The sequence below is a fragment of the Lygodium microphyllum genome, chromosome 23, assembly GCF_053477565.2.
Source record: "Lygodium microphyllum isolate KBCC chromosome 23, Lygodium_microphyllum_v1.1.10, whole genome shotgun sequence".
Lineage (NCBI taxonomy): Eukaryota > Viridiplantae > Streptophyta > Polypodiopsida > Schizaeales > Lygodiaceae > Lygodium > Lygodium microphyllum.
This window is the reverse complement of record NC_141157.1, coordinates 61,673,151-61,685,093: the sequence shown is the minus strand read 5'-3', so window position 1 is coordinate 61,685,093 and position 11,943 is coordinate 61,673,151. Positions and strand designations below refer to the sequence as shown.

The 11,943-nt window shown below is 37.3% G+C and overlaps 1 protein-coding gene across 1 annotated transcript; it reads left to right on the top strand.

Annotated features, from left to right (window-relative positions):
* The first annotated feature begins 298 nt into the window (after positions 1 to 298).
* Positions 299 to 2,758, top strand: LOC148016248 (uncharacterized). The gene is made up of 2 exons (XM_087663889.1): positions 299 to 663; positions 2,225 to 2,758. Exons 1-2 carry the CDS (start codon positions 478 to 480, stop codon positions 2,756 to 2,758), a joined length of 720 nt encoding a protein of 239 aa, XP_087520015.1. The 5' UTR covers positions 299 to 477.
* Positions 2,759 to 11,943: the final 9,185 nt, after the last annotated feature.

The window sequence follows — 11,943 nt, the reverse complement described above, 5'->3', positions numbered from 1 at the left end:
AGCTCTATGATAAAAGAAGTACAAAAGAAGGGTTAGAGTAAACGAAAGTAGGTTTATTTCATAAGATTTCCTCTAAAAGAAGGCATGGATGGGATGGGGCACTAAGAGGCGAGGGGTTAATGGATTGATTTTCTGTTGATGCACAAAAAGGACGTGCACAGTGTGAATCCACGAAAACGCACTAGGATGTCTTGCCTTGTTTCGTCGCTATAAATAGGTGGTGTGATTGATCGGGAGGAGGTGGAGGTGAATAGTGCAGAGAGAGAGAGAGAGAGAGAGAGAGAGAGAGAGAGAGAGAGAGAGGTTGGACGTGCATGAGCCTGCACTTCTGATCATATATATATATATATAGAGAGAGAGAGAGAGAGAGAGAGAGGTTGGCCGTGCATGAGGCGTTTGTGATCAGGCGCGCAGAGAGAGAGAGAGAGAGAGAGAGAGAGAGAGAGAGAGACGCTTCTGTGATTCGCAGCTGTTATCATGGCCGCCAGCAGCTTCAACCCAAAATGGATCGGCCAACTGGACGTCGCCTGCGTGCCAAGTGGCTTGCTCCTATTGGCCGGCTACCACGCCCAGCTCTTCTACCGAGTTTGGAAGCACCCAACCTCTACCGCCATAGGCGTCCACCAAGCCAGCCGAAATGCCTGGCTCATGCACGTGATGGAGGTAAATAGAGGCGCTAACCAAACATTAACAATTAGCAATAAACATCAAGATTAACATAACCCAAGGGTCATGCCACTCCAAAGGATTGACTTGACTTTCTTGAAGTCCTGTAAGTAAAGCTTGCTTCGTACCGCATGTTCTACCTCACCTTAGGCCGTTAATGCCACACCAAGGATTGACTTTACTTTCAGCTCCAAGTCTTGCAAGGAAGGTTAGCTTCATATGCCCGATTTCGCATAACTCAGGTAGTGCCATGCCAAGGATTGACTTGGCTTTTTGAAGTCTTGCATGATGTATTAGCTTCATGTGGCAATTCTTTAACATTCATTCCTTTTAGATATATGGGCTCAATAATTTACTTTCTAGACTTCATAAAAGCCTAGTCAAGTCTCATCATGGCATTATCCTTATATCCAAAATGATATTGTACTATATTGTGAATTGAGGTAGAGTTGTTATCAAGGGGCATTCAATTCCACTTTATACTAACTCAAGACATTTTGGTCGTTTTACCACAATGACATCCACGCCATTAATGACCAATTAAGAGATACTATAAGATAGATCCTTATACATCATCATGTTTATTAATGTTAATATCTCACCCTTGCCATAGAGAACGAATGTGGCATCTTCAACTTTCATTCCTTTTGCACATTAGTTAATCTGTGTGGCACCATTGGAATAATCTTGATTGTAAACATGAGCTCAAATTATACACCCCATGATGAAAGGAGTACATAAACAATATTAAGCATTGGTGTTAGAAATAATTAGCACAAAAACCCAACAATCTCACCCATCTTTTGAAAATGAACCTAGAATCTTCATTAGTACATCAAGATTGGCATCCAAGTCCACCAATTCTACAGCATGGCTCCATTGTCTTTGTCCTCTCCTATGTTGGTACCAACTTCTACTACATCCATTAGGGAGTCATGCAAATATTTACTTACCCAATGATTGTTTATCAACATAGTTGATTGCCCTAGAAGTTAGATATCATGCTTTGCTAAAGAAAATCCTTTATGAATAAAATTAAAAGATGAGACATGTAACTCCAATCTAGTTTACAAGGATTTGCTTTCTTAACAATAGCATTGTTGTGCCACATACATTTTTAGGAATCTAAAAACCCACAAAAACTTAGAGGTGTTGCAACTAGCCATGAGAGTCTCATGTCACATACTTCATGATTGCACCATGAGCCTAGATAGTAATGTTTAATGTTTCCAACTAGCTAGTAGTATCTTCTACAAATTTGCATACTTTATGCACACATCAAGAGCCAATGAAGTCCCATACCTCTATAAGGCATTTTCATCACTATTTCAATCATCAACAAGTACTAATTAGTCAACTTTACTTTCAAGGCTTGCTACTAGATGTTATTATCATTTGCAATACTCCATCATAGCCATATCTCTAAACACTTGTTAGTGCAAGAATTGTTGTCAATTTTAATGAGTTCAAATTAAGTGAGAAATTGATTATTAAGTATGCAATTGGGAAAAAAAAAGGTATTACTCTTCACCCCTAACATTTCTCTACATACATGTAGGATCCACCAAAATATGCAACTATTGCAGTTCAAGCATTAAGGAATGGTATGATGGTGTCTATAGCCCTGGCTAGTGCATCCTTAACATTGAGCTCTTTGATTGGTGGATTGGTTGCCCATCGCAAAGGCAAAGGTCTATCTTCATCCATTGAGTTGCTCTCGGTGCTCATTTGCCTCCTTTTGTCCTTCCTATTTAACTTGCAATACCTTCGATACATGAGTCATATAAGCCTTATCATGTGTTTTAATTTGAGTGATCAAACAACAGATGACCAATCCAATAATGATGTTTACCAAGCTTTTAATAGGGGAAGCTTCTTTTGGTCCATGGGACTTAGAGCATTATACTTCTCTATACCTTTGTTCATGTGGTTGTTTGGACCAATTCCAATGTTTTTGTCCTCCTTTATCATGATAATCTTGTTGCATCTTCTAGACACTGTGCCTCCAAATCCTAAGAAGATCATGGATAGATCTGACTCTGTACGAAAGCAATTTGTTCAACATGACTATCAAAAACAAGCTCCCATCTAAGAAAATCTAATTCTTGATCATTTATCATACCAAAGAAAAAACTCAATAGTATTTGAAGCTTCTAAATTACTTTTAAGAGTAGTTTTGAATTTAGTTTTGTCCATCTAGTGTTTTGATCAATCATAATGTCAATCATATAAAACCTTCATGATCTTTTATAATATAAGAACACGTGTTTTTCTCTCATTTACAAAAAAATAATAAAATAAATTGAATTTTATTTCTTAAGTACCATCATCTCAATTTCATTGTCGTGTTGTTTAAAAACCATATAATTATGGTCCAATTGAAAATCTCAATGACCATAAAAACTTAATATTTACAAGATTCCAAGTATGTCAAAGACAATAGACTCTCAATTAAGTATGAAAAATTGTAAATATTATAAAACATATGTAATATAGCATCTCAATGAACATAAAGAAACCATTGCAAAATATAATAGCATGAAGCTTCACCATTCAAAACCACCTAACCTTTTGACATTACATCACAAACATCAAATGTGTACACAAATGACATTTGACACCAAAGTATGTGTCAAGATATAATATTGTTTCTCAATGCTACAAAAATGTTATAGTAAGCTCAATCATACTAAGAGAAAGCATTGCAAGGAATTCATTCCAAATGTTATAGTAAGCTCAATCATGCTAAAAGAAAGCATTGCAAGGAATTCATTCCAAATGCATGCAATTTTAAGCCACATACAGAAGATATATTAATGTGCAAGTTCTAATATCATTATAGCAACACCTCAATCTAATGTATTCCCTTACATGAGCCAACTTATTACCTACAAATTCATTTATAGTAAATGGCTTCTTTTTATTTGATACAAATGGCACATTGAAGCATCATGTTTTAATATCATTAAATAATACCTCAATCCTAAATACATTTTCATTCATATGATCTAGCTCTTTGATTGTAAATTTTTAATAGAATGGTGTGGAAGTCCTATTTTCTAACTTTTTGATTTGATCCCAACATTGGACGTAGTGACAACTAAATTTAGAATGAAGAGGATTGCATTCATCAACATTTGTTTTACTCATATCTAGCTCTATGAATGACCAAAATCAATTAATAGTAGTATAGGTCAATAAGGTGCATGGATCCTCATGCAACCATGGAGGAAAATCGACTATAAATGAGGTTCTAGTCATGATTATGTCTACAAGCATAATGAGCTTGTGCTTGAGAGGCAAGATATGAAATCCTTACCCTTAGAGAAAAATTATGAGGTCCTTAAAATCTCCATAATAAATGTTCCAAACTTATCTTTGCAAATATAAAGCAACATCCTTAGATTGTGCATGGAGATGAATTTCCCTCATCATATGCTAGAGTGCAAGCCAATTTAGTATATCATGAGAGCTAGGATAGTGATTAACTCACACATTGGCTAGCTATTATAAGAGGGGAGAAGTAAGGAATCCCTCATAAAAGCCTAAGGGACTGGTCATGCAAACATAGACACTACTGATTTGCAACACACACACACACACACACACACACACACACACACACACACACACACACACACACACACACACACACACACACACACACACACACACACACACACACACACACACACACACACACACACACACACACACACACACACACACACACACACACACACACACACACACACACACACACACACACACACACACACACACACACACACACACACACACACACACACACACACACACACACACACACACACACACACACGTTGGCCATGCATGAGCCCCTTTGAACACACACACATGCGTGCACATGCACGCAAAGAAGTCTATGATCAATATTATCATCACTCAAAGAATTATATCATGGCCATGTGGTTAACAACTTATACCCAAACTAGATTAGCCAATTGGATGTAGTGTGTTCCAAGTGGTTTTCTCTATTGGTGGCTAGCTACCATTCTTAGCTCTTTTATCAAGTATGGAAGCACCTAACCACTATCGCCATAGGTGTCAACCTACTACAAGAGATGAAGAGAATTTTGATGCCAAATTCAAATACGTTTCCAAAAGATTCCAAGGTAATGTGTGTGTGTGTGTGTGTGTGTGTGTGTGCGTGAGTGTGTGCGTGCGTGTGTGTGCGTGTGTGACAGAAAGGGGAGTAGCAATTATGTCTCTTTCTGCCCCAATACCCATGTGCGGAGGTTTGTAGAAAGAAGTACAAGGTGGTTGTCGATGACAATTAAGATCAAAGAAATAAAAAAGAAAGCCTCATCAAGATATAGGTGCCTTTCTACTTGGCTCAATCGATAAAAAGTCGGAAAGTTTGTATATGATGATCAATGGAGTATGGTTTGAAGATCAATCCAAATAGCTAGAAACAACTAGTATCTTTCAAAAGCTCTTATTTATTAATAGAAGTCCTTCAATCTAGGAGGTCATTGCAGCCAGGTTAGTTCCATGATATGTGGAGTTTCTACTCTAGGCTAACTATCCTCAACTATAGTTTGAGACTGCATGGGTATTCACAAATATTTCATTTTAGACTTCACTTTCTAAGCTTTAAAAAATGGGTCCTTGAACAAATTGGGTAAAATTTAGGTCACTCTTGAGTCCCCAAAATCATAATGATCACCTAATATTGAAAATTACGACATAAAACTTAAGACTAAATCACCAAAAATGGTTACTTTGTGGAGCAAAAGTATGGGTACCATTGATATCCATTAAAAAATATATAGCAACATGTGATAAGGCACCTCTCAACTTGAGGAGCTAAAAAAAGTATATAGCAACATGTGATAAGGCACCTCTCAACTTGAGGACCTTGTTGCCAAATCATGCTCAATTTTTTAAAAGAGGGCTTTGAAAAAAGTCAATATGTAGGACTTTCAAGCACACTAAATTGGTTGTAGACTAGTGCAGTTCTTATCTTTTTGTAGCCTCTCATCTATCCTAGGGGTGATGTCCCCATGAACAAGCTCTCAACAAGTTGTCTCAATGTGGTTGGTGACTCCCCAATATGTGGATCTTTGGTTCTTAGGCATGATGTCATGGCTGCCTCATCTTGCTCAATCGAGTGAGCATTTGAAGCTACCAATGTGACGAGAAATGTAAGGTGAAAACTATCAAATTTCTAAAAAATAAGGCCTCTAGGTCCTTTTATGCTAGTTAAAATTGCACTATCTTTTTTAGAACAGACGTGTCATCTTGTTGATGAAGATGTCTTGACCAATGCAATGATATTTTCATATTAAAAATTCTATGCATCTATGATGCTAAGCATTAAGCCTTGTAATCATTTACAATCTATCCAATATGAAACATTGTAATATGCCAAAGGCCACAATTTAACCAAACCTTGAATTCTTTGTATCCCAAGGTGAATATGATCTATGTAGTGTGCTATCTGCAAGTGGTATACACAGCATGTAGAATGCCAACCATTAAGAAATGCATTTTCTATATCCCTTTTCTATGTCCAAAGATTACTAAGCCATGGCACTTTATCTTTAAAAAATGTATCTCAAACCAAACATTGCTACCCAACATACAAAAGCAATATATGCATTATTGTAGAAATGATTGTTATAAAGAATCATCTTCAAAATGGAAGCAAAGAACAAGAAGACTAAAATCCAAGCAAAGATAGAGCCAAGGATGAAGAGGAACAAAGCCACCAAGAGAACAAGAAGTTTAAAAATAAAAAGGCAAAGAAGAAGACCAATTAGAGCAATAACATGGAAGAGTTACCACACAAGATGAAGACAAAGAAGACCAAGAAAAGCAAAAGAAAAGAAAATGAAGACTAAGAAGAATAATGAAGTCTAAGAAGACATAAGAAAGAAGAAGAAGAAGAAGAAGAAAGATTCCAACTACCTACTAGTAGTAGCCAAAGAATGCACCTCGATTTGGGGGGGGGGGGGGGGGGGATCAATGGACATTTAAAGGAAAACAAAAATAAAATCACATGACCACCTTGAAGTAGCCAAGAAAGCATAAGAAGGCTATTAAAATATTTGTATGCATGTGTGTATGTATTGTCCCTTCCTTGTATGCAAATGTAATATGAACTAGGCTCTAAAGAGTGCATAGATGAGGTTGTTGAGTTGGGTGGATAAGGATCTAAGGTGGCAAATCAAAGAGGATTCAACATGATTTACCAAATGTACCAAGACAAAGAGGGCTCAATACGATGTACCAAATGTAGCCAATTGCCTATTTAAAAGGCATCTCTTATGGACGAATAGAATCAAGTTCCTTCTCCAAAATGAATGGATCTCCCACTTTCATGCCATAATCTCTTTAGCAATCATAATTACACTAATAATTTTAAAAAATTATGAACATACATATGCATGTTTGATGGATATTATTCTAACACTACTAAAAATACATATAGTCAAGAGTTTTCCTTCTCTATTCATTTTCATACCATCAAGCATTGAGGTAAGTGCTCAAACCCGATTTCTTTTTATGTTTTTATACTTTCTTGTATGACCTAAGGCAGTGTATTGCATCTAACTGCAATGTAAGTGGTGCAGAGTAGAAACTTTATAAGTGATGGAGAGTAGAACTTTTTTGTCTTCTAAAGATGTTACATTGGTTTGAGAGAGAGAGAGAGAGAGAGAGAGAGAGAGAGAGAGAGAGAGAGAGAGAGAGAGAGAGAGAGAGAGAGAGAGAGAGAGAGACACACACACACAGAGTGTGTGTGTGTGTTGTTGGTTTAACTTATTAAACTTAAATATAAACTTTCTCATCGGGAATTTATGAAGTGGAATTATAGGAAAGCTTTGCATAAGAGTTAGCCAACATGTTCATCGAGCATACATTGGGTACACTAGTTACTTGATTTTGGAAGTGTTAGTTACATAACTATGTGGTTCACTTTTTGTTAAGGAGACACATCACCTACGATCAAAAAATCCTAGAAAACCCCCTATCTATGGCTTCTACAAGAGTCATATGACTCCTCTCTCTTTGCACTTATATGGTGTATCAAAAAAATTAATTGCATATCCCTTTTTTAGATATAATATTTTATATTATGTTTAGATATAAGATTTTCTATTCTTCTTAGCGTGCACACACACACACACACACACACACACATAATTGGCTCGATCTATCTAGCATTATTTTTATTTTCACAAAGAAAAAGGTACAAGCTACAAACCACTTTAGTTGACCACATTAATCATGGTGTCCCTTCAATGGGAACACATGAAGACATGGAACCCAAACACTATACTTAGTGCAAGCATAAAGAAAGTCTTGCATCTTTGTGTGCCAAGCAAGCCTGGGATAGTGACACAATAGAAACTACTAGTCAAAAGCCATTTGAATCAAGAAGAATGACCACATAAATCATGGTGTCCCTTTAGTATAAAGCCATGAGGACATGGGACCTAAACACCATGCTTAGTGAGAGCTGGATTTTAGGACCCGATTTGGACCCGTTCTTGAAGCATTGAAGCTCGTTTTGGAGTCGGAAAGTGTCTGAGAGGTGTTAAAGAGCCAATTTTCATGAAAAAGAAAACGGTGGCAGATGGCCAAGCTAGAGTTTTCCTAGATGCATTTCGACATCAAGAATCCAACACAAGTCTCGGTTCGTCAATCGGAGATCGTTTGACCCTCCATTTAATCCACATAAGGTTCGGCATTATAAAACAGCTACCAGATCGAGAAGCCGTAAAGTGCATGGGAGAGGCCAAGTTGATGGAGTTTGACGCCACAAAGCCGCCTGTCCAATCGGATCGCAAATCGGAGTTCGTTTGGGCCTTCAAAATTGAAAAATCCACTTGCGCGACAGTGTGAACACAAAAAGATGAACCAGTTATTTTAATGTTTTCAACCTTAGGCTTAATAAAAGCCTTGAAACTAATGCAAAAACTATCGAAAGGGAAGTGTCAATGTGCCTCCTCATTTTTGCTCGTTGCCTCCTCGATTCAGACCCGTTTGGAGAGAGAGAGGGAGATTCTTGATCAGGGCAGAGAGAGGAACAAGATGATTGCAAGCTTGCCCGTTTTAATGGAGGATTTAAAATCTCATTTTTAGTCTTTCTCTCTCCTCCCTCTCTCTCCTGCAAGGGGAAGTTCCTGCGTGTGAAGAAGAATGAAGCCCGGTTGATGAATGCTCATCCGACGTGGTACCAGATTGCTTCCAAGTTGAAGGTGGGCTGAAGATTGCAGTGTGGAGGCCGGTTGAGCATCAAACGGGCCTTGATTTGCGAACCCGCAACAAGTTTCAAAACCCGAAATAATAAAAAATACACGGTAATGGCATTTTTACAAAGAAAATTGATCTTTTTCCACATTTGATGAGGTTAGCAATGTTCATATGGGCTGAAAATTGATGGACATGTTATTTGTTGCTAGTTTTAGTCTTTCATAATAAAAAACTCAAAAAATATACACTTAAAGTGTGAAAAATAAATGGAAAAAACTCGAAAAGCATGGTTTTTAGAGTAAATATGAAAATTTTGGGCTTAAAATGGGAAAAGCATGAAACAAAACACCAATAAAATCTACATGTTTTCTGTTTAAGGACTCAAGAGCCACAGCTCTGAAATAATGCTAATTTTCTTCCATTTTTATTGATTAAAAATAAGAAAATATGATTTTTAAAAGGGAAAAAAATAGGGAATGGACGAGGAAAATTATGGATGTGTCTGTGAGTATATAATGAGGATAAATCATGAGGGTTTGCCTCAGGTTATCCCCATTTATATGTTTTTGTGAGTATTTACTGCTTATTTCGTGTGAAATTCACATAAAATCACCCCTTTACCTATGCAACGTGGCAAAACCTTAAACGATAGGGGAGGAGGAAAGTTTGAGTGCTGAAATATAATATAAAATCCGATGTATTTGCTGCATTATTCATATAGGATGATGTTAAGTTAAAAAAAAGGGAAGTACAACACAAATGTAAGGGTCGGTGTCTTCTCTCATCGTAGCAATTATGCGTTAATGTATGGAAACATGAAAATAATGGATTTGCACAATGCACGAGGCTATTTTTCAATTATTTGAGCACTTAACCATATACACATTTGCATCAAGCATCGTTAAATGGTGTCAATTACAAGCTCCTGGATGCATAGCACTTGGTTTCTCTAGGACTTGACCCACGTAGAGAGAGTGAGTAACTCGGCTGTAGGTCTAGACGATGGGTCAAAGGGGATGGATAAGTGAGGATAAGTGCATTCCTGGAACGTTTAATATATTGGCACTAAGAGGGGAGATTGTTTTGAATGTGTCTATGTGTGGAAGCAACGCATCGAGGGGCTAATCCCCAAGATGTAGGAGAGCTACAGTAGAGCCACGGCAATCAACCAGTGGGGTGCCCTTGTGTCTGTGATATGTGGCATTTATTACCGATATATGTATAATCTCCCTCTGAGGAGATGGAAAAAGGGAACATCTGTTGGATTACAGACTATAAATGTGCAGTGATTAGTGTTTAGGATAGTGTATCCCTCGACAGGTGCTCTTGGTCCGCAAGGCCGTGTGGTGTGGTGGGGTTGTCTGTTGAGGGCATGAGGTCCGACTAGTGCCTTAGCCAGTGCCGCCCATTTTAGGTTCCATCACTTAGTGTAGCTATAAGGAAAGCCTTATCTCTTTGTGTGCCAAGTAAGTCTAGGATACCGATATAAAGTGAAAAGTATAAGCTATAAACCACCTAAGTTAGATACATGACTCCACTAATCATAGTGTTGCTTTAGTGCCAAGTCATAAGAACATGGGACCCTAGGTACAATGCATAGTGTACATATAAAGAAAGCCTTGTGTCTTTGTGTGCACAGCAAGGCTTGGAAAACTGACACAAAGTGAAAAATACAAGTTATAAACCACTTAAGTTAGATGCATGACTACATTAATCCATGATGTCCCTTTAAACGTAAGCCACAAGGATGTGGGACCCATATACCATAGTTAGTACAAGCATAAGGAAAACCTTTTGTCTCTATATGCCAAGTGAGGCTTGAAACACTAACACTGTTGAGATGGAAAGCTCAACATGTGTAGACATTGATGATAGAGTGCCTGGTTAGATGGGTTTGCACATCTATACTTAGTATGTTGGTGGTCATTATGATCCTCACATGGCAACTGTCTTATCACTTATTATATTTAGTTCATTGCACATACACACAACTGACATAGTTATAGTGCCAGTCCATTAGTATAGTCTATTATGCATTGTTTGACTTAATAGGCCTCCTTTCTTTATCTTGTTTCTTATCTATACTGTGTGTATATTGTATTTCATGAAAAAGAAAAAGAAAAAAATGTAAGAAAAATGTTTTAGCCTCTATCTCTCCTCTTGTGTTCTTGAGTGAGCTTTCTCTTGTATATATGGTATGTGTTTGCCGCATCATCTCAAGCAAGTCCCCCCACTATGCAATTTGTGACATGGTATCTGAGTAACCTTACTGAGAGAGGCTAGTTTTGAAGGATGAAGTGAAGGAGAAGAAGTAAGGATTTTCAAGCAAGTAAGCAATAGGTAAGAAGCTCTCCCATTCTTCCACTCTTTCTCATGGATAGTGCATGTGGAGGCACCAAAACTAGGGTAGAGTGAAATTCCTAGATTGCTATAAGATTTAGAGTGCAAGAAAAGTAGTGTATATTCTACAAATCAAACCTATTTTTTTTGTTATGTGATGTTTTTTTGAGCCCTATTTTAGGCTCACAATGTTATAGATAGTATTTAGGATATACTACAAGTTCAGTTGTGTCAACTGAAAGAGGATGGACATGTTATAGATTTTGAATCTGTAAGTTTTGAGATGTTTGCCTGAAAGTAAACACAAGTTTTATCTGCTAACAAGTTATAGATTACAAGTACTATTCAACAATCAGTGAAAATCCTGCTTCGATGTTGCTGTGCACTTGTTGTGAAAGGTTGTAGAAGACTTGCTTGCTATTTTGTATCAATTTTGTGATAATGGCTAAGAATAGTGGAAAATCATCGTTAAGAAGCTAGACAAGAACAAGTACCCATCATGGAAGTTTCGTGTGACAAACTACCTTATTGAAAAATGCCTCAATGAGCTTGTTTCAGGTGAATAAAAGATGCCATAGTTAAGTAAACCTGTGATTGTAGAAGAATTAAAGGCATATAAAGAATGGAATACAAAAGACAAGAAGGCAATGTATTGGATGTCTGCAATCATTATTAGCATGTTGGGGCATATTAAAA